Source organism: Acomys minous (genome assembly GCF_964271855.1).
Source record: "Acomys minous genome assembly, chromosome: 7".
NCBI classification, from domain to species: domain Eukaryota; kingdom Metazoa; phylum Chordata; class Mammalia; order Rodentia; family Muridae; genus Acomys; species Acomys minous.
In genome coordinates, this window is record NC_140488.1 from 21,504,858 (window position 1) to 21,531,872 (window position 27,015).

Consider the following 27,015-nt stretch of genomic DNA (forward strand, 5'->3'; position numbering starts at 1 on the left):
CACCAGTGACCAGGTTACATTTAAAACTATGAAGTGCTTTATATTAAATTTCTTGCTATCTGGATAAATATGAGAGGTGCCCTAAGTTTAAAGCACAATCAAAATGGCATAATGCAAATATATACAAATATAAAAATCACAGACCATCCTTTTTCCTCGCTTAATCTCTTGAAGTACAGTTTTAATATCAAAATCTCCAAATTCTGCTCTTGATGTTGTTGTGAGTTGGACAGTGCCAGAGGAGAAGAGCTACAAAGAAAAACACAGAACATCAGCACTGCATAGCTCTCATGAGAAAAGAGCAAAGAGTGTAGGAACAGAGCCTTACATTTCAGTGACTCTTTGCCTAAATAATCAGTATCAACTCAAGTATTTTAAATATTTTCGTGTCTCACTGCAATATAAATCAAAATGGAAACAATTGAAAACCCAACTACTAATGTTATAAATAACAAATGCCATCCATCACTGTTTGCCATTTCATAGTCCCAGAAAAAACTGAAAAATTTTTCTTTCAGTTGGCAGATTCCAACCAACAATACAGATTGGAATTCTTTCTGATCTTCTATTTCCAAAACAAATATATAACTAAAATCTGCTCCTTGGAGTACTTAGGACAAATATTTTGAAAAACAAAGTTCTGGGTAAATCTAGTATTCACTCTAGTTCAAAACTTGTTTATTTGGGAGCTTTCCAGGGGTAGTGGTAGTATTATCTTAAATGTTTTATTACACTTATATATTTCTGTATGTGCAACTGCATTTGGGTGGAGGTCAAAGATCTTGCAGGAGTCAGTTCTCTCTTTCTGGCATATGAGTCCTAGGGGCAGCAAACGCTTTGCCTGCTGGACCGTTTCTCAGGCCCAATTTATTTGGACTTTTAAGACAGTGTCTCACTATGTGCTGTAGGTTGGCCTTGAACTCAAACTTGAGATGCTCTTTCTATTTCAGCTTCCCAAGTGCTTGCTGTCTTTGAAAGCTTGTGACTTCACATCTAAGTGACAACTTCTTATATAAATAACTTTTCAAAATTAATCATAAGTGAGATGAGTAATCTAATACAATCTAGCTCAAAAGATCAATCAGGTCAGGATTTAAGGACATAAAGACAGAATCTCCCCTAGGAATTTGAGTCTATGAGGACAGATCCATTCATAAATAACTGCAGTAGAGTGTTAAGTACCATAACAGTGATATTTATTAGCCTATAAATTGAGGCCCAAGACATTTATAAACATTCATAAATATTTTTATAATGATTATATGATAAACAAATTTTTTTGTTTGGTTGGTTTTTTGTTTTTTGTTTTTGTTTTTTGTTTTTTGTTTTTTTGAGGCAGGGTTTCTCTGTGCAGCCTTGGCTGTCCTGGACTCACTTTGTAGACCAGGTTGGCCTCGAACTCACAGCAATCTGCCTGCCTCTGCCTCCCGAGTGCTGGGATTAAAGGCGTGCGCCACCACGCCCGGCTTTTTTTTTTTGGTTTTTTGAGACAGGGTTTCTCTTGTAGTCCTGGCTGTCCTGGACTCACTTTGTAGAAGATGAAATTCTTATAAAGTAATTAGACTATTTCAATATGGTAACTATAACTCGTATTACTTCAAATTTTGTTTTTTAAAAAGTCTGAAGTAAGCCAGGTATGGTGGTGCACGGCTTTAATCCCAGCACTTGAGAGGCAGAGGCAGGTGGAATGTTGTGAGTTCGAGGCCAGCCTGGTCTACAAAGCAAGTCTAGGACAGCCAAGGCTACACAGAGAGACCCTGTCCCCCCTCCAAAAAAAATAATAAAAAGTCTAAAGTATATTAAGATTTTGGGCCCAGCGGTAGTTGCACATGCCTTCAATCTCTGCACTAGGGAGGCAGAGGCAGGTATATCTCTGAGTTCAAGGCCAGCCTGATAGAGTTACAGGGCAGCTCAAGGCTACAGAGAAATCCTCTATCAAGAGAAAACAAAAACAAAAATAAAAGATCTGTGAGTATAACACATTACTTTTGATGGTTTCTATTGTCAACTTGACACCATCTATAACCACTTTGCAGATAAATTTCTGGGCTAGCCTTAGTGGGGAGACATGCCCACAATGTAAGTGACACCTTTTCATGGGCCAGGGTCCCAAACTGAATAAAAGAGAAGGAAGCTAGGCACCAACACTTAGTGTCCTCTGCTGTTGTTGCTGCTGCTTTTTTTTTTTTTACAAGACAAAGTTTCTCTGTGTAGCCTTGGCTGTCCTGGACTCACTTTGTAGACCAGGCTGGCCTCGAACTCACAGTGATCCGCCTGCCTCTGCCTCCCAAGTGCTGCAATTACAGGCATGCACCACCACACCCAGCTTGTCCTCTGCTTCTGGACTGTGGATGTAATTTGACCAGCTGCCTCTTGCTCCTGCAGTACCACCAATTCCCCATCACCACAGACCTTCCCCTTGCAGTATAATCCAAACTAAACAAACCCTTCTTTTTGTCTCTTGAGACAGGGTCTAACTATGTAGCTCCGGCTGGCCTGGAACTCAGAGCACCGCATGTCTCTGCCTCCCCAGTGCTGGGATTAAAGGCATGCACAACTACACCCAGCCCAAACCCATCCTTTTTTTTATGTTGTTCTGCTTAGGTATTTTGTCATGAGGAAAGTAACTAATACTTCAATTCACTATGCAAAGCTCTAAAATAATGTTTAAAGCAAAAGTACTATATTAAATTACCAGCTAAATGTCTTTTTAAAAACATGTAAAAACAAACAACCCATGTGCCTACCATACACTTGTAATGCGCAGCTGCTTTCTTGGCGTTAAATATATGCAGCTTCCCTCTTGCTTCATTTTCTTCCTCCCCTACATGGCAAAATCCACATTTAGGCCTGGTGTCATTAGGACTGCTCCTGTGTGGAGACCGATCCCGCTGGAAATATAAAAGGGGGGAAACACACTTAGAAATGGATTCAAAGCGTATTTAATACCTCAAACAATCACACTTCTCCGGAGCCACAGTTTAAAAAAAAAAAAACAAAACTCTTCCTGCTGCAACAAACAGGAAGAACGCACTTGTTTTCTACTTACATAGGAACTGCTTTCCATCTCATCTGTTCCATGGGAGGATGTAGATCTGGTGTCTTCTGCCAGCCCTTTCAGATTGGTTTTCCTTGGTCTTCCTTTGCGACTTTTCTTCTTAGTCTTTGGAGAGGAGGGCTCCAGTTCATGCTCATTCAAACTTTCTTCTAAATCAGCTGCTTAAAAGGAAAACAAAAAGCTTTACAGGGAGGGATCCATCTTAACGGCCAGCACAGGTTCCCTGAGTCTCCAGGAGGTATGGTTTCATCAGCATGGAATGAGGACATTGCTGGGTCTGTGGTGTACGCAACAGAGCGAAAGCCGACATTCCAATAACTGAATACCAGATTTGTGATTGTAATCATTATAGCTCTGTTTCCTTTGCCTCTGTAATTCTGTAAAAGCGAGCTCTGTTATACTGGTTGTATGGCTTCCCTTCCCCCCTTCTCCACTCCCCTCCAGTGAGACAGGGTTTCTCTGTGTAGCCTTGGCTGTCCTGGACACACTTGTAGTCCAGGCTGGCCTCGAACTCACCGAGATCTGCCTACCTCTGCCTCCCAAGTGCTGGGATTAAAGGCCTGCGACACCATGCCCAGCACGGCTGTATGGCTTTAAAACACCATTAGGTGAGTTATAATAAACTAATTGCACTTTTCAGTCACACTGCGCACAACCTCAAGAATTTATCAACCACCCAGGCATGTGGCAACAGTGTTACCAGACACTTGAACTGCTTCTATCACTGCATTGATGTGGATACTGCACCCATTATGAAGGCTGAACAATGTGGATACTGCACCCATTATGAAGGCTGAACAACTTTATCTTGAAAATGCTCCATGACTGAACTAATTGATCAAGTAATTAAACATGTCCTAAGTACAAATGGGAGCTCTAACATAAGCAATACAAAGCCATTTTGTGAGTTAGCTGCATAGACTTTCATTGAACTTAGAAATCTTACAACTACTTTTTCTATGAGTAAGAAAAGAATTCTATCATTAACCAAGTGTTCCGCTCAGTTATTCACTATAAATATTTGGTTTTTTAAAAGGATTATTTATTATGTATACAGTGTTCTGCCTGCATGTACACCTGCACGGCAGAAGAGGGCACCAGATCTCATTGTAGATGGTTGTGAGCCACCATGTGGTTGCTGAGAATTGAACTTGGAGCCATCTCTCCAGCCCCAAAATAATTTATTTATTAAAGGCCCACTATATGAGATGACTTGTGGATAAAGGTGCTCACTGCTCAAGCTTGGCAACCTAAATTTGATCCCCAGAACTGACATAAAGGTCCCAGCACTCAGGCTGAAAGCAGCAGAATGCTGAGATGGAGGCAAGCCTGGGCTACATAGTAAGACCCTGTTTCAAAATAGCACAAACATGACAAAACACATAGGACTTAATTCTGGTAATTCTTGCCCATGATTAATGCATAAACTTCCCATTAAGAATAGCAAAGTAAGGCCAAGTGGTGGTGGCACATGCCTTTAATCCCAGCATTTGGGAGTCAGAGGCAGGTGGATCTCTGTAAGTTCGAGGCTAGCCTGGTCTATAGAGTGAGTTCCAGGACAGCCAGAGCTGTCTTCACAGAGACACTCTGTCTTGAAAAAAGAAAAGAAAAAAAGTATAGCAAAGTATGGGGCCAGAGAGATGGCTCAACAGTTAAGAGTCTACTCTTCCGGAGGCCGAGTTTGATTCCCAGCAACCACATGGTAGCTCACAACCATCTCTAAGGCATGCAGGTGTTCATGCAGATAGAGCACTCATATATGTAAAAAAACAAAAAAAAATTTTTTTTTTTTTTTGGTTTTTTCGAGACAGGGTTTCTCTGTGTAGCCTTGGCTGTCCTGGACTCACTCTGTAGACCAGGCTAGCCTCGAACTCACAATGATCTCCCTGCCTCTGCCTCCTGAGTGCTGGGATTAAAGGTGTGTGCTTGGCTTCCAAAAAAATCTTTAAAAGAATAGCAAAGTATGATATAATTTTTTCTTTTCTTTTCTTTTTTGGTTTTTCAAGACAAGGTTTCTTTGTGTAGCCTTGGCTGTCTTAGACTCACTTTATAGACCACCAGGCTGGCCTTGAACTCACAGAGATCCCCCTGTCTCTGCCTCCCTGAGTGCTGTGATTACAGGTATGTGCCACCACACCTGACTGTGTGATATTATTTGTAAGAACACTAGTCAATAACAGACATAGCTACCACACTAGATGATGCAAAGAAGGGACATCAAAGAAAACTCTACCAGTGTCATCAAGTCATTGGATCTCTATTGCTCTGTAAAAATCCAAGTATCTTTGCCATCCATACCACTTAGGTAAGCCATAACTTCTCAAGCTTTAAATATAAACCACCAGGGATCTTGTTAAACAATGGTCCTTTTTAGAACGTCAGCATAAGGTTTGAGATTAGACACTTCTAAGACACTCCTGGGTGTAACTCATCCTGCTGATCTACAGACTACACTGTGGGTAGAGGCGCTGTGACACTCACTTCCTTTCTGTTGATTAACAACTCCAGACTCCCAATCCCGCTCCCTCACACAGCAGGCTTTCTCTAGCACTCAGCTCTTTTTTTTTTTTTAAGTTTTAAAAAATGTATTACATGTATAGTGTTCTGCTTGCATGTACACCTGCACGCCAGAAGAGGGCACCAGATCTCATTATAGATGGTTGTAAGCCACCATGTGGTTGCTGGGAATTGAACTCAGGACCTCTGGAAGAACAGCCAGTGTGCTCTTAACCGCTGAGCCATCTCTCCAGCCCCCTAGCACTCAGCTCTTGTTCCAACCTGTCTTCATTCTGGGTAATTTCAACGGTCCGTGTAGGCCATCCCATGAAACACCTAGCTACTCAGTTCCCTCACTCCAATGATGTCTTCCCTAAGCACCCAACTGCTAAAGTCACACCCAGATACATCATTAGCACCTAAAATGCCTTCACCTCTGAAATCCCTTTATGCAGCATTAGCACCATACATACTTGGTTTCCCAAGTATTTGCAGTTTCCGTGTTCTTCATCCTTACCTCCAAGTCCATTCCTTTGTTTTTTCTTCTCTCCTGATTTCATATCCTCCCCATGTAACCCAGATTTTACTCTTACAAATATCCTAAACTCTTTCACCCTTCTTTGTTGACAAATATTTTGTTCTGATTTACTGGGACTGAGCTTTACACTGTAGCCTAAGCTAGCTTCCAATTCTTAGCAGTCTTCCCTCTTTAGCCTCCCAAGATCTGCTATTACAGGTGTAGTCACTATACCTAGCTCAATTGCCAATTCTTTGTTTTATTGTTTTGTTTTATGACACAGGGCTTCTCTGTGTAGCCCTGGCTGTCCTTCCTGGATACTTGTAAACCAGGCTGGACTTGAACACACAGAGATCCACCTGCCTCTGCCCTCTGAGTGCTGGGATTAATGGTGTGTGCTATAATACCATCAAGACAGGGTGGGTTTCTCTGTGTAGCCCTGGTTATCCTGAAACTTGCTCTGTAGACCAGGCTGGCCTCAACTCGGGAGATCTACCTGCCTCTGCCTCTGGCTCTGCCTCTGGGAGGGCTGGGATTAAAGGCGTGTGCCATCATGCCAAAACTTAACCAACAATCCACTTTCCCTACTCTTGCATCCAGGATTGAGAAGTCATATGACCATGTGTGTATGTATATGTGTGTGTAAAGATGGGCACACAATATTACATACATGTGAAAATCCATAGAACGTTTCTTATCACCACTGAACCCTCTGTGATAAAGATGTACCAATGTTATAGCACACTTCGAAGCAAGTGCATTGCTCTACCCTGAGTTGAGAGCTAAGGATGCTCTGAATGTTCAATCTTTTTGCTATGTACTTAGAACTGCCCTAAACAGGGCCTAGAAAGATGGCTCAGTGGCTTAGAGCACTGAGGACCTGGGTTCAATTCGCAGCATCTACATGGAGGTTTACACCATCCATACCTTCAGCTCTAGAGGCTCCAATGATGCCTTCCTGGTGGTCTAGTGGCTAGGACTCAGGGGCTCCAAAGACCTCTTCTGGCCTTCGTGGAAAACACACACACACACAAACACACACACACACACACACACGCAGGTAAAGCATGCATACATATAAAATAAATCTAAACAATGTAAAAGCTGCTATAAACAGTAACGTCTTGGGGTGTAGGCAGTGATAAAGCACTTGAATGGCATACATGAGGCCTGGGCTCAATCTCTAGCACCATAAGGAAAGAGCCTATTAGGGGAACAAGCCCCCTTCAGCTCCCACCAAGCAAACATATGAGAGACTGACTAACAACCTTTTGCCTCCAAGTGACTCCTCTAAGCAGTTTATATCTCGACTTCCCTACCCAATGCATTCTCTAAACCAGTGGGTGCTTTCTCAAGAACAAAACTAGTGGGCCGGGCGTCATAGCACACACCTTTAATCCTAGCACTCGGGAGGCAGAGGCAGGAGGATTGCTATGAGTTCAAAGGCCAGCTTGGTCTACAAAGCCAGTCCAGGACAGCCAAGATAACAGAGAAACCCTGTCTTGAAAAACAAAACAAAGCAAAAACAAACAAACAAAAACAAAACTAGCCACTAGTTCTTTCTGGAGCTATACTCTATCTTCTTGGATCCTGTAACTTTAATACCAACCTGATGTTCCTCCTACTGCTCTATCCACGGCCCCGCTGCCGTTCTACAGGCAACTTTCAACCATTACGATTCTTAAAGACCCAGTCTTAGGCCTTCACCTCTTCTGAACTTTCTCCTTAGGCAACTTTTCCTCTACTGTCAGAGATACACTGACCAATGATGGCAAATTTTTATCATTAGCCAAGGTATCTATTCAGTAACCAAGAATGCTATTAATCCACCCATCTACTTAGCTGATACCCCTACATGGATAGCATGTATACACCTCAAAATTGACCTTCCAAAGCTTAACTCATTAACACTTTCCATAGCCTCTTCCAACTCTACCACTACCTAAATAAATAGCACCATTCAGTAACTGATGTAATTTTATCAGAAACCTTGGTGTCACCTCTGACACCTCTGTCTTACCCTGATTAACCTCCCAAGTTCTATTTCCAAAACAGATGACATGTGTTTCTGGCCTTTAATATGAAATAATATTTTACTGAAGATTGGAAAATTAAATTGCTTTATTATAAAAACTATTCTTGGATTCCATGCTTCACAACAGCTCCTGCTGTATAAGGCTAATGTGACAGGTTAATACAGCTTTACCATCTACTAAGTATCAGAAATACTGAGCTGCAGATGGTAAATGTTGAAGAAGCTGTCACAGGGATCAAGTCCTTCGCTCTAGAGACCAAAGAAGTATAGTTCCCAGAGAACGCCTGAAATGAAATCCTAGAAGTCCACATCATAAATCACAATCAGAAAGCACGAGTTTCCCATCAGAACAAATGCAAGTTGTTTCTGACTAAAAAGCCGCATTCTCTAAATAGAAAATTTGTCAATACTGGGACTGGAGAGGTGGCTCACTGGCTCAAAGCACTGGCTGCTCTTCTCGGTGACCACAGAGCAGCTTGCAACTCTCCAGAACTCCAGCTTCAGTGGATCCAGAACCACTCTCTGGCCTTCTCCCTGCACAGTAGGCATGCACGCGGTACACAGATGTACACATAGGCACATAAAAGAAAAGTACGCCTACGGCAAAGCGAGCCCAGGACGGCCAAGGGTATACACAGAGAAACCCTGTTTTGAAACCAAACCAAACCAAAACAACAACAAAAGATTATGCCTTGGGCTGGAGAGATGATGGCCCAGTGGTTAAGAATGCTGTGTGCTCTTCTAGAGGTCCAATGTTCAATTCCCAGCAAACACATGGTGGCTCATAACCATCTGTAATGGAATCTGATGCCTTCTTCTGTCATGTACATGGACACATGCAAATACAATACTCAAAATGCATAAATTGCCGGGCGTGGTGGCGCACGCCTTTAATCCCAGCACTCGGGAGGCAAAGGCGGGCGGATCGCTGTGAGTTCAAGGCCAGCCTGGTCTACAAAGTGAGTCCAGGACAGCTAAGGCTACACAGAGAAACCCTGTCTGGAAAAACCAAAAAAAAAAAGCATAAATTACATAAATAAAATTTTAAAGAAAGATTGCACCTTCAGTTCCAGAATGTAACTATAAACTTACAGTACATACCAAGGAAACAAAAGGGCCTCGCATTCTATAGAAGTATACCATGAACCCAAAATCAAGCCACTTTGAATTTGTTCATAGGTATGAAATAGAATTAGGACTCTATCACTTAGCAAAAGGCACTCAAAATCATTCCACTCAGGTCTTCGAAAGGTTTCAGGCAGTAGGGGCATCTGCTGTAAGGCTAAAGATGTGAGTTCAATCCTGGATTACACATGACAGAAGGAGAAAACCAATTCCCACAAGTAGTTTTGGTCTCTCTCTCCCTCCCTGTGCCCCCCCCTCTCTCTCTCACATACACACACACACCCCTCTAGCCCTAAAGAAATAAATGTTTAAAAACAAAACAAAAAACCCCACAATTGTTGATTATCTTTTTAAATAGTCTTACTGCAATGGCTTTTCTCTACCACTAGATGGTAGTATTGGCATTAGAAGGCCAGATAATAAAATGGGAGCCAGCTATGTTAATCGGTATATATTAATCATCTTTAATTATCTCAAGTATCCTGTCCAAGTATATTCATATACTTATATTAATCAGGTCATGAATCTTAATCCTCAGCTCTTAACATAGATGGCCACTCTAATCATAAAAGGGCACTGCATAAAACACTGTTACAATCTTGAAGGAATGGAATAATGGAAAGCTTCCTAAGCACGGCTCTCTCTTTTTTAATGTAGTGTTTGGGCTAGAACCCAGAGCATTGAGCATGCCCAGCAAGTCACCTACCACTGAGATAAACTGCCAGTCCCTACTTACAACTTTCCACAAAACATTTTTGATTCAGTTCTACAATTGAGGGAAGAAAAATAGAAAAATTGATATATGGGCTTTTCTTTTTTTTTTCTTTCTTTCTTTTGTTTGTTTTTTGTTTCTTTGGGGGTTTTTTCCAGACAGAGTTTCTCTGTGCTAGCCTTGGCTGTCCTGGACTCACTTTATAGACAAGACTGGCCTTGAACTCACAGCGATCCCCCCCCCCTCCCAGTTTTTCCAGACAGGGTTTCTCTGTGTAACAACAGCTCTGCTGTCCTAGACTTGCCATGTAGACCAGGCAGGCCTCAAACTCACAGAGATCCACCTGCCTCTGACTCCCAAGTGCTGGGGATTAAAGGCGTGCACTACGCTATATGAGCTTTTCAATCACACTTTATAACCTCAAATTATTTTGTTCTTATTGTTTATCCAGTCCATTCCGAACGAGGGCACTGGATTCCTGGAGTTGAGTCACAGGCAGATGGGAGGGGCCTGATGGGGAGGAAGGGAGCCAAGTAAGTCCTCTACAATAGCATCGAATGCTCTTAATCTTCAAGCCAGCTCCCAGGCCCTCCACTCTCCTTTTTTAAAAGCACAAAAAAGCTGTAGAAAGATTCATTAATTTTTACTTATGTGTATGTGTGCCTGCTTATCTAATGCAATGTTCAATATATATTTAACCACTATTTTAATTGTTCATATTTATGGAATATAGCATAATAATTCAATACATGTATAAAATATGTTATGGCCAAATCATGGTTAGCATGTATATCTACTAAACCATTTCTTTTAAATATCTTAATTACCATACAAGTATGATGAATATACAGTATAGAGATACATTAATGCATGTGATTGACTATTTCTAACTAACAGTTTAAAGTATTTTTATTAATGTGGAATTCAGGTGTAAAAATAGTATGGTTTTCTATTAGGAGAATAAAGTATATCAGAAAGGGGAGCCAGTTTTAATATTTATAACAGTAATTAGGTAAGACTATTTTCTAAAGATTTATTTCATTATTTTAAGGTGTGTGTGTGTGTGTGTGTGTGTGTGTGTGTGTGTGTGTGTAGGTGTAGGTGTAAGTGTAGGTGCATGTGAGTACAGGTGCCCATAGAGGCCAGAGGACCAGCCCAGCCCAGCCGACTCCAGGAGCTGCCCAGCATAGGAGTTAGGAACTCATTTCAGATCCTCTATAAGGAGGCTTCTTTCTCTCCAGCCCCTAGGTACGTCTTTAAAATGATCAATTTCCAAAGCCCAGCATTGTGGCACATGCCGTTAATCCCAGCACTTTTGGGAGGGAGAGGCAGGTGGACCTCTGTGAGTTCAAGGCCAGCCTGGTCTCCATAGTAAACTCCAGGACAGCCTGGGCTACATAATAGAGACTCTTGTCTCAAAAGAATCAACTTCTTAGAATATCAGCATTTGATCCATTTTAATTTTTAAGAGAACAGTCTTAGAAGCTAACAAAAATTTAAAGATTGAGTCCAAACTAAGTGAAAACATGGGATAATCTGAAATCGAATCTAATCCATTTTATACTGCTAGTAAATGTATCAAAACCATCTGTTTGAAACAGTTTGCCCTGGGGGCTGAAGAAGCAGCTTCAGCTAAGAGCACTAGCTGTTCTTTCAGAGGACTAAGGTTCAAGTCCCAGCACCCACATGGCAGCTCACAACAATCTAACTCTAGCTCCAGGATATCTGACCCCCTTCCAGACATGCTCACGGTGTACAGACATCCCTGCAGGCAAAACACCCACACACTTAAAATAGAATACAAATTTTAAAAAGAAAAAAAGAAAAAAGAGAAAGAAAATGTTTGACCCAAGTCATATGTGACACCCTCTCCTGACCTCCACTGGCACCAGACATGCTCACAGTGTACAGACATCCCTGCAGGCAAAACACCCACACACTTAGAATAACAAATTTTTAAAGAAAAAGAAAAAGATTTGGCTAAAGCCAGAATTCAACTTAAGAAGTAACTGACACACATCTTTTAAAGACCAAATGCAACCTGGCTAACAATATATAAACATGACTAACCAAGTTTTGTTAATTTAAGTGGAAACAAAGTCTAAAATAACTTGATAAGCTTCTATTTTAAATTGAGCTATTTATAAAGATGTATACTTTTTTCTCAGGATGTGTTTTTAAATTCCCAGTGGATACACAAAATCATCAATAATACTACATGTGGCTTTCCCCACACGTGCCTACTCATGATAAAGTCTGACTTCTAAGTTGGACACAGTAAAACACTGGCAACAATTATTAACACGACATAATATATTGTAAACAAACTGATTTAAAACTTGTTTACTTTGGGAAATTTCCATTTAATATTTTTGGATCAGGACAGCCCAGAAGTAGCTGAAATCATGGAAAGCAGAATCATGGCTAAGGCTACCACATTGTGTTCAAATGTTAGCAGACACTGCTGGGCCAAAGGGCATTAGTAGTCCTAGGGTCACACTATAACAGCTGACGGAAGCACGGGTATGGAGACTGGCAACCGTACCATCATTTCTTCCTAATGTGACACGTTTCCAATGTGTACTTTATAAGATTCCTGGGGTAAATTTCTCTTTAGAAATTTAGCTCTTTTTCACTATTTACATTAGCTTGCTCTAATAATATCCCCAATTGTAAAGCTATTTAATAATAAGACCTAACTTAAGGGCAAATTTAGTAGACATTAGTCCCTTATGTTTTATTCAGATTTCTTCTTGAAACATAAATTGGCTAATGAAACATACCTTCAGAGTTATGTGCAGTTCTCTTGTGTTTTCGACAATAAACCCTGAGGGGGAAAATACAAAATTATGAACTATGCAAACTAAATTAAATTCATTTTTCAATTTCCAAAACTGAGCAGCAACAGTCCACCTATTCATCAGCTGAATTTACTTTTGTAAACCTCACTGTTACAATCCTAAATCATTTCTGTAGCTAGTACATATCAAAACAGCCTTTACCGTGACGATGAAATGCTTTGAGTGCAGGGGGGGCAGGGGGGTGTTTAAAGCTTGAAGGGAAGGGTGAGTGCTTCAAAACCAAGCAAAAGGAAACAGTTACATGTAAATTCCCTGGGAAGGCTTCTCCCGGATCTGAGCCTTATCATGCAGTGCACAGTGGTAGTGGTATGTCCTGTGGCAGGTTTTCACATCACAGCCAATCGTTGCTCCAGGACAATGGCACAAAGAGCACATCTAGAGAAAAACAACAGAACGATATTCAAATAGGATTCTGCTGATCGGACCACAGACAGGCTAGGGACACTCCAGTTTCTGTCAGGAAAAACAAACTGGTTATCGAAAAACTCCTAATTCTAAATCATGGTATTTTTCTTAATTTGTCTCCTAAAATAATTTGAATAAAATCATTCTGGTGGTACATTCTGGATGTTATAAATGGCTGCTATTTCACGGTGGTCAAGAGAACATTTGAAATACTGTAAATCATGGGCCTGAGCTATATATTAATAACAGTATAAAAGAGATAGACTTTGTTAGCAATCCAGAACTCCCTGATACAATTAGGAAAAGTATCTCATGAGAATTTTTTTCCTTAGAACTCCCACTTAAATCAGAGGACTAATGACATAGCTTGCTGGTACACTGCTGTCTCAGTCACAATGCCCTACCACCAGTCCCTAGTAACACCACCAAATTTTTCTAAAATCAAATTTAAATGAAAATGTTTGAGAAAAACTCCCCTATACTACCTGGGAACCTGATAAAAATCAAACGGATGTTAGGCTAGTAGAGAAGATAAAAGAATTATGCAGTAGTTTCAATACCTTGAGTTGAGGATATTTTGTGATTAACTGATTATACTGTGAAAATATGCTTGTCTGCTTCAAGTTAATCTTACTTACCTTATACATTATAAATTCAAGACAGCAGAAAAAAAGTTTCTTTCAACTCAATACATCTTACATTCTGAACTTATTAGATAGTAATTAACTAGCTCATATTCTATATTTGGAAAACAATTCTTTTCTAAAAGTTCATAACACTCATTATTAATAGTTTTGGTTCATAAAACAGTGTACAACTGTACCCAGTGGGGCTTCTAATGTGTATGCCATCTCCTAAGTGCCCCAAGTGCCGTATCAAAGTGAATCACAGTAAGGCCAAAACTAAACCTTCATTTTATTCTCTGGTCGCCAGACGCCTTGCTCTAAACTCTGATCTCAGTGCTCAAGAGACCAAGGCAGGAGGACTGAATTTCAGGCCAGCCTGGGCTACACTACTGAGATTTTTTTTAATCTTTTATGTATTTTATGTGTGCTGGTGTTTTGCTTGTGTGAGGGTGTTGGATCCCCTCAAACCGGAGCGACAGACACTTGTGAACTGCGATATGGGTACTGGGAATTGAACCTGGGTCCTCTGAAAGAGCTGCCAGTGCTCTTTTTTGTTTTTGTTTCTCAAGTCAGGGTTTCTCTGTGTAACAGCCCTGGCTGTCTTGGACTCACTTCTGTAGACCAGGCTGGCCTCAAACTCACAGAGATCGACCTGCCTCTGCCTCCCGCGAGTGCTGGGATTAAAGGAGTGTGCTACCATGCTCAGCACTGCCACTGCTCTTAACCTCTAAGCCATCTCTCCAGCCCCTTTTACTGAGATTCTAACTCCAAAAACCAAAACCAGGATCAAACGACAAGCAGACAAACAAAAGATACTTATGATCCTAATGCTTGGGCCACTTGGTCCCTAAGCAATGTTGATGTACTGATGTACCAATTGGCTAATATAAATTTCTCGCATTTCTCTAAGGAAATGAAACACTCAAACTCATTCCTGCTGTCATTTTTTAAAACACTCATGTAAGTTTAAAAAAAAAATGCTCTCGATACAGGTACTTCCCAGAAAATGTGAAGGCTACTATCCACTGCTGATACATAAGAAATAACCCACGTCTTCAAATGAGTACTGAAACTTCAAGTAATTACCATAAAAAGCAGCACTGTGCTGATGGGGAAGAGCAAGGTCACAGAGCACTTGCTCAACACCTGTGAGGCCCTGGGTGCAACCTCCAACTCCACCAAAAGGAAAAAAGATTAGAAGCAGAGCCTTCCCGAAGTTTATAGCCCTTGTTCTAGTAGGTGTACTTTGACTTATTTACTGAAAATAGCAGGCATAAACAATTTATGTACAAACACATTCACTGCAGAATTGTTTTGAATAGTCTAAGTTATAAAACAATTAAAGTGTGTGTAAATTATATCCATATAGTTGCTCCTTCAGGGAATTTTTAAAAAGATTTATTTACTGTATATGATGCTCTATTTGCACATACACCTGCAGGCCAGAAGAGGGCGTCAGATCACATTATAGATGGTTGTGAGCCACCGTGTGGTTGCTAGGAATTGAACTCAGGACCTCTGGAAGAGCAGACAGTGCTCTTAACTTTTGAGCCATCTCTCTTCTTTCAGAGAACAACTTACATTGTAGTCCAAGCTGAACTCAGATTTGTGATCCTGCAGCCTCAAACTATCAAGTGCTGGAAGGACAGACATGACCAGCATACGCAGTTTCAAAGTAATGGGTCTATATATGCTAAGTAAAAACAATCCCGAATAGGAAACTCTGTTCATTTCAATCTCAATTATGTTTCCAACATACAGTCTTTAAAAATAGATGGAAGTAAATATAGAAAATACTGGTTTGCTATCTTTGGTTTTCTTTTTTTGGTTTTTTTTTTGTTGTTGTTGTTGTTGTTGTTTTTTGTTTTTTGTTTTTTGAGACAGGGTTTCTGTATGAAGGCCTGGCTATCCTGGACTTGCTTTGTTGACCAGGCTGGCCTTGAAATCAAAGACATTCGCCTGCCTCTGCCTCCTGAGTGCTGGGGCTGCACTACCATGCACAGCTTGAATGGTCTTTCTTTCTTTCTTCCTTTTTTTTCCGGTTTTCTGCGACAGGGTTTCTCTGTGCAGCCCTGGCTGTCCTAGACTTGCTTTGTAGATAGACCAGGCTGGCCTTGAACTCACAGCAATCCGCCTGCCTCTGCCTCCCAAGTGCTGGGATTAAAGGTGTGCACCACCATGCCTGGCTTGAATGGTTTTCTTAATCCTCTGTATATTGTCTTGCAAAAAGTTATTTTAAAAAGTATCAGGAATAGGGCTGGAGAGATGGCTCAGGGGTTAAGAGCATTGACTGCTCTTCCAGAGGTCATGAGTTCAATTCCCAGGAACCACATGGTGGCTCACAACCATCTATAATATGATCTGATGCACTGTATACATAATAATAAATAAATTTTTTAAAAAAGTATCAGGAATAATGTAGTCAATGCCTTCAATGCCTGTCTCTCAACTGAGAACGCAAAGGAAACCAAATATGCAAGCATTTTTGTAGGAGCTATAAATTCAGATCTATCCAAAGAAAGTAGTTTAAGCACCTAAGGTAATAGAAACCAATTTTATAAATAATAATAATAAGCAACTTAAGAAGATCATGTTTTGAAAGAACCAAAAGCTTATTTTGTTGTCAGTTCTCTTCAATGAAGAATAGGACAAATTTTAAAGTAGAAAACACTTATCAAGATTCAGAATAGAGAATTTCTTTGGGGCTTTGGATTTTGAGGGAAGGGTATTTGGTTTTTTCCTTAATTTTATGTATATGGGTGTTTGTATGGCCCTGGAGGCCAGAATTAGGCATCAGATCCCTTGGAACAGGAGTTACACATGGTTGTGAGCTGCCATGTGGGTGCTGGGAATCTGTAAAATCACCAAGTGCTCCCAACCACTGAGCCATCTCTCCAGTCACTTTTTACTTTTTAAGATAAGGTCCCACTATGTAGGTCAGTCCAGCCTTCAACTGACAACTCTCCTGCACTGAATTGTCCCAATAGTCTACGCCATAGCCCAACCCTCGCAAAAAAAAAAAGTCTTTTCCCTGAACTCCTTTGAGACAGCATATATACCATCTTCATCTGAGCGCTTATAACCTTGCTCCCTATTTAACTGTTTTTCAAAAATAGTTTTTACCTAACCATCCCTTCTCCAGCATTTTGTAGCCCTAGAGATGGACCCCAGGCATTTATACATGATAGGCAAGCATTCTCCCACTGAATAGCAACTCCAGCCCTACACTGAATTAATTTGAAAACTAAGTATCCACTCAGGGAGGCAGAGGCTGGTGGATCCCTGTGAGTTCTGGGCCAGCCTGGTCTACAAAGTGAGTCCAGGACATCCAGGGCTACACAGAGAAACCTTCTCTCGAAAAACAAAACAAAAACAAGGACGAAAAAGAAAACTAAGTATCCAATACATTTGTTGACTCTAAGGTAATTTAGTTATTGATGATTAGGACATCTTATTTCACATTTTTTCTCTTCCATGTTTTGTTTGTGTTTTAATTGCAGACTTGGGCTGGCAAGATAGCTCAGAAGGTTAGGGTGCTTGTCTGGTGACCTGAGTTCAATCCCTAAAATCCACAGAAAGGTCAAAGGAGAGAACTGACTCCTCAAAGCTGACCTCTAAGGTACAGGAAAGTGTGCAATGGCACCTACACACACACACACACACACACACACACACACACACACACACACACACACACTGTGTGAAATTGAAGACTTTACCTAATTACCTGTGGGTATTTCTAAAAATAATTATGAACTGGGTGTGAGTATGTGGGTATATGCCTTTAATAGCAGAACTTGGGACGGGTTAGTCTGGGCTACACTGAGACCCTTACTCAGAACAGTAACTAGAGAGAGAGTTCTGTGGATAAGAACACTGAAGCCAGGTTCAGGCCTCAGGACCCACACGGTGGCTCTTAACATACTTCCAGAGGATCCAACACTCTCTTCTGACCTCCAAGGGCACTGTACAAAACACACACACACACACACACACACACACACAAACACACACACACACACACACACACACACACACACACACACACACACGAACAGCTTACAAGCGGTATGATCCAGGGCTGGGAAAAGTGAACTTGAGGACAATTCAGTTCAAAGAACACAGAATGTAGGGAGGAACAGATTAGCTCTTCTAGAAACAAAATTGAGAGCTTAGAGACAACTGTCATGACTAACGACGCTGGGAAAGAAGATAGGTGGGTAGAGCCATTTCAGAAAGTCTATGGCAAATAGAAATAAAAGAAAGGCCTTTCTAAAAAGAAGAGAATAGGAATTAGAAAGGAAGGAAGAACCATTGTCCTTAGGGGACTTGGCTGCTGGTAGATTCCCCATACTCCAGTAGTTGGCCTCACACACATGCACAGATGGGCAGCAATAATTGGACTCAGGGGGCTAGTAATAACAAGAGAAAGGCCATGAAGTTATTAGGAGGGCGACAAGGTGAGGGACATCAGAAGTTGGAAGGAGGTGATGGTTGATGCATATGATAAAAACAAATTGCATGTATGTATGAAATGTTCAAAAGTTGACAATTGATTTAGGCATGCACATGCCTTTAATCTCAGCACCGGGGAGATAGAAGCAGGGTCAGGCAGATGTCTGAGTTCCAAGCCAACTGGGGCTATAAAGTGAGACCCTGTATCAAAAAACCAAAACCACAAACAAAAACCCCAACCACACAAAAAGAGGCAAAATGAGACCCAACCACCACCACCAGCACCATTATCACAGCAAGGTATGCGAGATGGACCTAGAACTGGTACCCAGTATCTGCCCTTACAGAAAGTATCTGCTATGCAATTTGCCACAGTTTACCACTACTTGTCCTCCAGAAGAAGACTGTCAGCTGCCATCTTCATCATGCTCTCACTGTGTCCCTGGTGCCTTCCAGTGTGGGAAAATGGAAACTAATGTGACAGGAACAGGATTCTCAAGAACAATGGTGCCCGTGCCCCTTCTCTGCTTTAAAAAAAAAAAAAGGCTGACCTACCTACCAATACTCTCTTGAGAGCTAATTTCCTTTCCTCCAATGTAGATATAAACGTTAATTCTCAGTTTACTCTGCTTGTATCCTATTCCATGTTCTTGCTTTAAAGATGCAAAAACATTGTCACTGATTATGCTTTTACCCCCACCCCACCCTCACCTCCAGCTTGCTCCCAAAGATGTGAGAAGCCTCAATTATGAATCTCCATCTCCAAAGATGGAAATGCTGTGAAAGGAGGTCCTGTCCTGTCACAGGGAATTGCACAGCCTTTCCACAGTATGCCCAGAAGCAATGGTAACAGTCAGAGGTTCGGCTAGGTTAATGTGGGTTAAGCTGTACCACAGAAGCAAGTCCCAAGGAGCTGACCCCAAAGATGAAAGATGAACCAAGTCACACGTCAGAGGACACACAGAGAACTCAACAAGTAAGACGTAGCTAGACTGCCACAAGAAGCAGACATCGAGGCATACCTGGGCTCCAGTCAACTGAACAAGGCCAAGAATGAAACTGAGTCTCTGCAACATCTTAAGGATCAAAAGGAAAAATACTGTTCTCAGTAGCCGTGGGGAGGAAAAGGGAAATGAGGCTGCCAACTTCATGAATAGGCAGAAAAAGAAAGTATTTGCTTTTAGAGCTTGGCTCCATACAGCGCAGCTGGAGCAGAGCGACTCCCAGCACAGACACACTCGCACGGCAGAACAGTGTGGCTAAGTGCATTGGAGACACTCGATTCAGAAAACTGCTCTGAATAATATGAAAAGGAGCCATGGTCCTAAGCCTATAAGCCAAAGACAAAAGGTGCCCAAATCACCTAAGGAAAGGGACAGCCAGCCGGGCGTGGTGGCGCACGCCTTTAATCCCAGGACTCAGGAGGCAGAGGCAGGCGGATCACTGTGAGTTCGAGGCCAGCCTGGTCTCAAAGTAAGTCCAGGACAGTCAAGGCTACACAGAGAAACCCTGCCTCGAAAAGCCAACAAAAAACAAAAAGAAAGACAGACAGACAGACAGACCAATGAAAAGTACTGGTGATGTTTTTACCAGAGTAAGAGACGAAACTGAAGCAGCTGACAGAGCCTTAGAAACTGGACGACAATAAACTCAGCCTATGAAGTTCTTGCCTAACCTAACCCTTTGACCTTATGCTAAGTACTCGCATGTCCCAACTTTATCCAATTACCAGACTCAGGTCTGATAAGAAAAACAGATTCTCCCACTGGTGCACTTTGTTTAAATTTTTCTCAGCTGTGGGTCTCTGCAGCTGAGAATACTATAAATTGCCAGGCTGCTTGCTGTGAAAAATGCCAAAAACACAGCCACACTCAAGTGAGCAACCGAGAGAGCCCCCCCAAACCACACACAGAAATTATTTGCCATTACTGGTCAGTTGTTTTTGTAGTTCTGAGGATGAAGCCAGGGCCTTGAACATGCTGCGCAAACAATCTGCCACTGAGCCATATCTCCTAAAGCTCTGCTTTTGTATTATTGGCTCTGGTTCTCCTCCATTAGCAAAAATAAGTGAGATTTATGTGACAAAAGTTACAGTGTTCCCAATTACAAAAATACTAGGCTAAGAAAAAAGATTGCATCTAAATAAATGCATTTCCGCGTTAGCCAAAAACAGTTTTCTCCATCGCTGCTTATTCTACACAAAAGTAAATTGCACTTTAATATAAATTTCAGGTGAAATAACCTACAGACATTAAAATTAACCTGCATGCTATAACTGGCTTTTTAAAAGAATTCCCACTCATACAAATACATTCATAATGCATGTACCCATAGTTACCGAGATGAAGAGAAAAATCTTCTTGGTGAAAATTTACCTCTTTTCCTCCCCAAACACCCTATGGTAAATGTCCTTTGAGCGCACCCTGGCCTACTTCTTGGTCTTGTAAATACAGCTCAGCAATAACCACTTTTTTTCTGTATTGCCTTTGATTACAATTAAGCCCAAACAGCTGGGGGAAGCCGTCCAGATTTATTATCTGGTCTTTTATAGAAAAATTGGCCTTGTGGCAGACACCTGTACTACTGAGCGCTGGGAAGGTTGGGGCCGAGAACTGCAAGTTCAATCAATGCCAGTCCAATACAGTGAGAACCTATCTCACAAAAGCCAAGTGTGCTTGTCTGAAAAGCATCCCTGCTCTAATTTATTAAAGTCAGTAGCATCAACAAGTCACCTCACACCTTCTGCTTCTCTGTACAAAATCCAAGTAGGAGCATTTTGCCCCCATCCAGCCCTTACTAAATGCTAAACAAGACAGACAGACAGACAGACAGACAGACAGACAGACACACACACACACACACACACACACACACACACACACTGGCACGTTGCACTCATTCAACATTTCCAACCACTCCTCAAAACTCACCCACCCTCCCACCTTTGGCTTCCACTGTCTCACTGTCCTGGTGGAACACATTTCAGAGACCACGTTTTTACCGGAAAAGGTTTTACTCTGTAGCCCCAGCTGGTCTGGAACGCATCCCTTCCTCCTGCCTCAGCCTCCTGAGGGCTGGAATTGCAGGTGTGGATCCCCACACCTGGCTCAGATGCCGGTTTCCACAAAGCCTTCTGACTCCTCAGGTGGATCAATCAGCTGTGGTGCTCTTTCCCAGCTCTCCCCTGGCGTTCTTCATTTCTAAGGCAAATTTATTTCATGTCTATATCCAAAGTATCTGGCACAAAGTAGGGATTGGAATATTTCATCAACACACATAAGATAAAATCTAAGGTTTACCTGACAAATACAATGACCAAGAAAAACAAAAATACCACCACACTGGCTGAGTGAAGGTTGAAAAGAGACATGAAAATCCTCATGTTTGAGGTCTACGCATAGTTCTCAACCATTCTGAAGAAATCGCCAGGCTAACTTTCTCCACGTGGCTTGTTCTACTCCCCTTTCAAACTGCCAGAGCCTCAAACAACACTGAGTAGCCAAATCAGGGACGTTTATGTTAGGCCAGGACTTCCACTTTAAACCTGGTTCATTATTAAAGGCGTCCCTGCTTTCATCTCTCCGAACCCACTCCCCACTGAGATACAGTGCCCACTTACTTATGAGAACAGTACCGAGCACGAAGAAGACTGAAGGCAGCATTGTGCCAACTGCTTCCATAAGCTTTGCCCTTGTGATTGCTATGCCAGGCAAAGACAACATCGTCTCAACTCTCTTGGAGAAAACAGTGCACCATGGAAGAAAAGGCTTGCCCACGTGTTTACCATGGAAGCAAAGGCTTGCCCACGTGTTTGTGTTTACCATGGAAGAAAAGGCTTGCCCACATGTTCCGACGACAAAGCATGTAGTGCTGTAGTATATGGCAAGAGTCAAACCTGAGTTGAGCTGGGCCACACACAAAAAGAAATTCTGTGAAGCATAGAGGAGCTGAAACTCAAGAAAGGAAGATGAGGCTGGAAAAAGTACAGTAATTCGGGATTTCCCAGTGTCCTGCTGAGGTCTCTGGATACATTAGTTTTGTTTTGTTTTGTTTTTTTTTAAATCAAGTGGGGGGTGGGGAGGGGGTATCAAGCTAATGTCAGAGGACAACCTGCAGGATTAATTGGGTCTCACCTTTCCACCATGTGGTTCCTAGGGCTTGAACTCAGGCCGTCAGGCTGGGGGGCAAGCACCGTTACCAGAGCTGAACCACCTCACAAGCCTGGCAGTAGCAGCTGTTAAAAGTAGTTAAGCAAATACCAGTGGTGTGTTTACCAAAAAACAGTAAGTGGAAAGCTTGACACAGGGTAGCGTTAAGAAAGAAAAGACAAGGTATGCTGAGAAATAGCCTCCACACAACAGATGTGGAAGGAAGGGCTGAAGGTAAGGGATTCTGAAAGAGAATCGGATTTCAGGGCGGAAGGCTATAAATACTGGTTTAGGCAAGTTGCGTTTTACGATGCCTGCAGGACATCTACACAGAGCAGGCAAGTAAACTGCATAATCAGTAGGCGTACTCTCCACAGTACCTGTTACATACACCTTGGCTCCAGAAATTTCCAGTCCACCTTTCCTCACTCTGAGTTGAAATTCGTGTCTGGTATTTAAAAATCCCTGTAACCATTCTTACTCGACTTCAATCTGGTGACTATCTCTAGGAAGAAATCTTGATAAATAGGGAACACTCCTCCCCCCAAAAGAAGGACCATTAGGCGCTGTCACTTAGATCACTAATACAGACACCCTGCCTCTGCAGTGCCACACACTCCCCTGCTACCAAGTAAAGGCTCTGGAGAATGAGTTGCCTTATGATCAGAGACTGCACAAACTATCTTCAGGGTAAGAAGAGACCATTTCTACCTAGGATATGTACAGGGTTCTGTCCTTACAGCAAGACAATGTCACAGACAGAATATCTTAAACAACCAGAGTCTGAGAATGTACTGAACTCAGCAATGTGTATTAGAAAACTAACATATTTTTTAAATGGAATTTGGGGTGGAGCAGCTTAAAAAGACAGCTAGTGTACACTTGGGGAGGCAGAGGTAAGGGGATCTCTGCAAGTCCGAGGCCAGCCTGGTCTACAAAGTCTAGGACAGCCAAGGTTACCCAGACAAACTCTGTCTCAAAAAAAATTAATAAAAAACAAACAAAAGACAGCTAGTATAACCTGCTGACTAGGAGATTTGGCCCTGGGTTCAAGTCTGAGGGTTGTCATGTGCTAGCTGTATGACCACAAACACTTGGGCTACTTTACTTCTGAGCCCCAGTTTCCTTTTGTGTAAGCCAAGAGTGACTATTCTCCTTTCTTGTACTATGATTGTGTGGACTTATTAGGACCACATTTAAAACTACTTAGCCTAGTCCTTAGCACATGCTGACCATTCAGTGTCAGCTAGTTCTACTACTAAGTATAAAACATTCAGGGGAGTTCATAACGTGTGGTGGAAAATCCTCATTTGAACCGGACAGTTTGGGAATTGTGAGGACGGCCACCGTGTATAGGAAGGATTCTTCTTAAATAATGGGGGGAGGGGGGGACACTAAACACCTCTTTTGTGGAAACAGACTCATACTAAAGAGCTTCAAATTCATAGGTGTACTGGAGTTACAGAGGGACGAGTTTCTCAGCTACAGCACTGTTCCTGTTTCATGTGGCTGGAGTAGAGTCACAATTCCTAAGAGCAGAACAGGGCAGAGGAGTCTTGAGTGACTTACGCAATCTCGCCTGGGGGAAGGAAGGTGAACTCCATGACCTCCTGAATTCCTTTCGCATCTGTGATCTATCTGACACAGGTACCAATTAGTAAAGGTAACTATCACTGTAGATCTTAGTGATCTCACAAAGTAGCCTCAGAAAGAACATGTTCTTCAAATTCGAAGCTCAAGCGTCTCCTCTAGACAAAGTCAAAAAAGCAAACAAAAAAATATAGCTCGTACAGGGTAAAGGTGTGGTGTCTTTATATGTCTTCAGGAAGAAATCAAAGTCTTTATGGGAAAATAAATAACTAAAAACTGCAAAGACGTGTGGTTTTTCCCCTCTTCCTATATCATGGGCCTATACATTTAAGATAATGGAAAGGAGACAAGTATGTTCCTACAAAATAGCTTTTCTCTCTGATCCCTAAAGCTGATAAGGATACGAAAAAAAACACCTAAAGCAGTCAGCTGCAGTGATGCACACCTGTGATCCCAGCACTCGGGAGGCAGAAGCAGGCTGACTGTTGTGAGTTTCAGGCCAGCCTGATCTACGATGTGAGACCAGGAAAGCCAGAGCTACATACAGAAACCTTGTATCAAAAAACAAAAACTAAAATTAATTAATTAATTAATTAATTAATTAAAAAAAAGAAGCGTGGTGGTGGCCCACACGCCTTTAATCCCAGCACTCGGGAGGCAGAGGCAGGCGGATCGCTGTGAGTTCGAGGCCAGCCTGGTCTACAGAGCGAGTCCAGGACAGCCAAGGCTACACAGAGAAACCCTGTCTCGAAAAACCAAAAAAAAAAAAAAAAAAAAAAAAAAAAAAAAAAGAGAGAGAGAGAGAAAAAGAAAAGAGACCGTGCCAACGGCTACAGGAACCACACACCTGCATTTCTTACTCTACTGAGCATCCCCACTTTTGCAAGATTCCCATCCACCCACCCGTACCCGCTCATCTCCAGGTCCGAGTCTGCCCCTCTTCTAGGGGGGGCAAAACACCAGGTCCTGACTGAAACCTGCCATGACTGCACCCAGCAGCTGGGAGACTGCTTTCAGCAGGTATTCATGACACTTTTCATCTCAAGATGCATATGAATCAGAGCCAGAGCAAAAAGGCTCAGAATCAAATGCCTTAAAAAGCTGACCAGGGAAGCCAGTTACTTGGTTTACATGTACTTTAGATATATAAAACTACTTTTTATTCTTTCCTATTTTATTTGATTTGTGGTCTTGTTATTGCTTAGACAAATCTACACAGGGAAAAGTAACAAGGACCAAAGTAACAAAAACAAAACACTCAAAAAGAACCTAAAAAAAAAAATTGGTTGCTTGGCAGTGCCTCGTTAAAAAGAAAAGAATATAATGTAAGGAAGAAAAGTGAAAGCTAAGTTATGTCAAAGCCTGGAGGAAAAGTTCAGCAGTCAGGGACACATGAAGACTCAAGTTCTGCACCCCCTCCCCCCATGCATCTCAGGCAACTCGGATAACTGCCTGGAGTTCCTGCCCCAGGGACGCCAATGCCTTCTTCAGGCCTCCATGGGTAACTGCACTCAGACAAACATTGCCCTACACAGATGCAAACATATACGCAAGTAAGATAAAAATAACCTTCGGGGAAAATTGAAGTGGCTAATGAGATGGCTCAGTAGCTATGGGCAAGTTATGGGCACGTGTTGCTCTTTCAGAAGGTCTAGGTTCCCGGAACCTGCATGGTAGCTCCAACATTAGGGCTATGAGACCCTCTTCTGGCCTGTACAGGCCCCAGTGCACATACACGCATACAAGCAGGCAAACATTCATACACGTGAAATAAAAACACTTTGTTTTTTAACTTTAAGTAGTCGTTTCAGAACATGAAACACATAAATGCTGCTCTCCAATTCACTATATACGTAATTTAAATTCCAACAACTTGGATGACGACTGAAGAAGAAAAGAGTCCAAGCTGCGATACACTCTGCTTTTGCAACTATCCCACAATTCAAGATGCCCGTGGTAGCAAGTAGCTTTCGAAACAAGTCATAACCCTTAGTAAGTCAGAGCCTGGCATTAGTGTGCAAACTTGAGAAGTGCTGATGAGCCATTCCACCAGCCTATGGTAAAGCTTTCTGCCTTTGATAACAACCTTTTGTCATTGCTGTTTAGTATGTGATGATAAAACAGCATCTACTGATAGATGGCGAAAAAGACAAGTAAGCTAATGACTTGTCTAAGATAACATTAATGTGTCTGTGGTAATTATATAGGGGGAGGCTATATGGCTGGAGGTATAGTATGGTAGTATCTTAGTGTCTTTGAGGCTGTGGGCTCGGTCTCAAGCACCCAAAACAATCTGATCTCATGACTTGTCTGCCTAGCATGCGTTCATTAGCCTTCAGGGGCATTAGCGGGATCTTATTTTTATCTATCCAGGACAACCACAGAGGCAGCTCCCATTTATCAAGGTTTAACTATGTGCTGAGCACCACACTAGTCCTGGATATTCTCTTTTAATCCTCGCAATAACTCTGTGAGACAAGTATGCTCGTTATCCGTGTATAAGAATACATGGCTTAGGGGAGTAAATAACTTGCTCAGGGTCACCCACTTAGTGACAGAACTGGGATTCAAGCCCAAGCCTATTACTATTTCTGGGCTTTTAACCCTCAATATTATTCCACTCACGAGATCAGGAGCAATTCGACTTATTTATAGCATGCTACACCTGGGCGGGAGAGAAATTAACACCCCAGTTTATAACACTCAAAAGAAAAATAGTTCTTAATTGTAAAACTTATACCAAGTTCTGGTATTTTTCTTTACAAACAGGTTCAAATGAATTAAATCTCGACTCAATGTAACAACATGGACAGGTGTGTCCTTCTGCTTCATGTACCACTGAATTCTTCTACTTCAGTGTCGGGGCCAGTACTATACCTGGTCTGACTACAGGAGGCATGTCAATTGGTGCAGGTTTTAACACAGAAAGAAGAAGAAGGCTTCTTACTTATACTGACAAAGAATAAACGAAGCAACAAGGTTTACAA

General features: G+C 41.9%; 1 protein-coding gene across 4 annotated transcripts in view; it reads right to left on the bottom strand.

Moving 5' to 3' along the window:
* Positions 1-27,015, bottom strand: part of PHF6 (PHD finger protein 6) — a 47,003-nt gene that overhangs the window by 14,209 nt on the left and 5,779 nt on the right. For 2 of the 4 annotated variants that reach the window (XM_084790711.1, XM_084790710.1), the window contains exons 4-8: positions 13,046-13,179; positions 12,727-12,770; positions 3,050-3,219; positions 2,748-2,891; positions 145-249 (exon numbers count right to left, since the gene is read on the bottom strand). In XM_084790711.1, coding sequence (XP_084646837.1) covers positions 145-249; positions 2,748-2,891; positions 3,050-3,219; positions 12,727-12,770; positions 13,046-13,179 — 597 coding nt within the window. Of the gene's footprint in view, positions 1-144; positions 250-2,747; positions 2,892-3,049; positions 3,220-12,726; positions 12,771-13,045; positions 13,180-21,232; positions 21,253-27,015 lie in introns of those variants that run through there. The other 2 variants (XM_084790713.1, XM_084790712.1) reach the window with 2 other exon arrangements.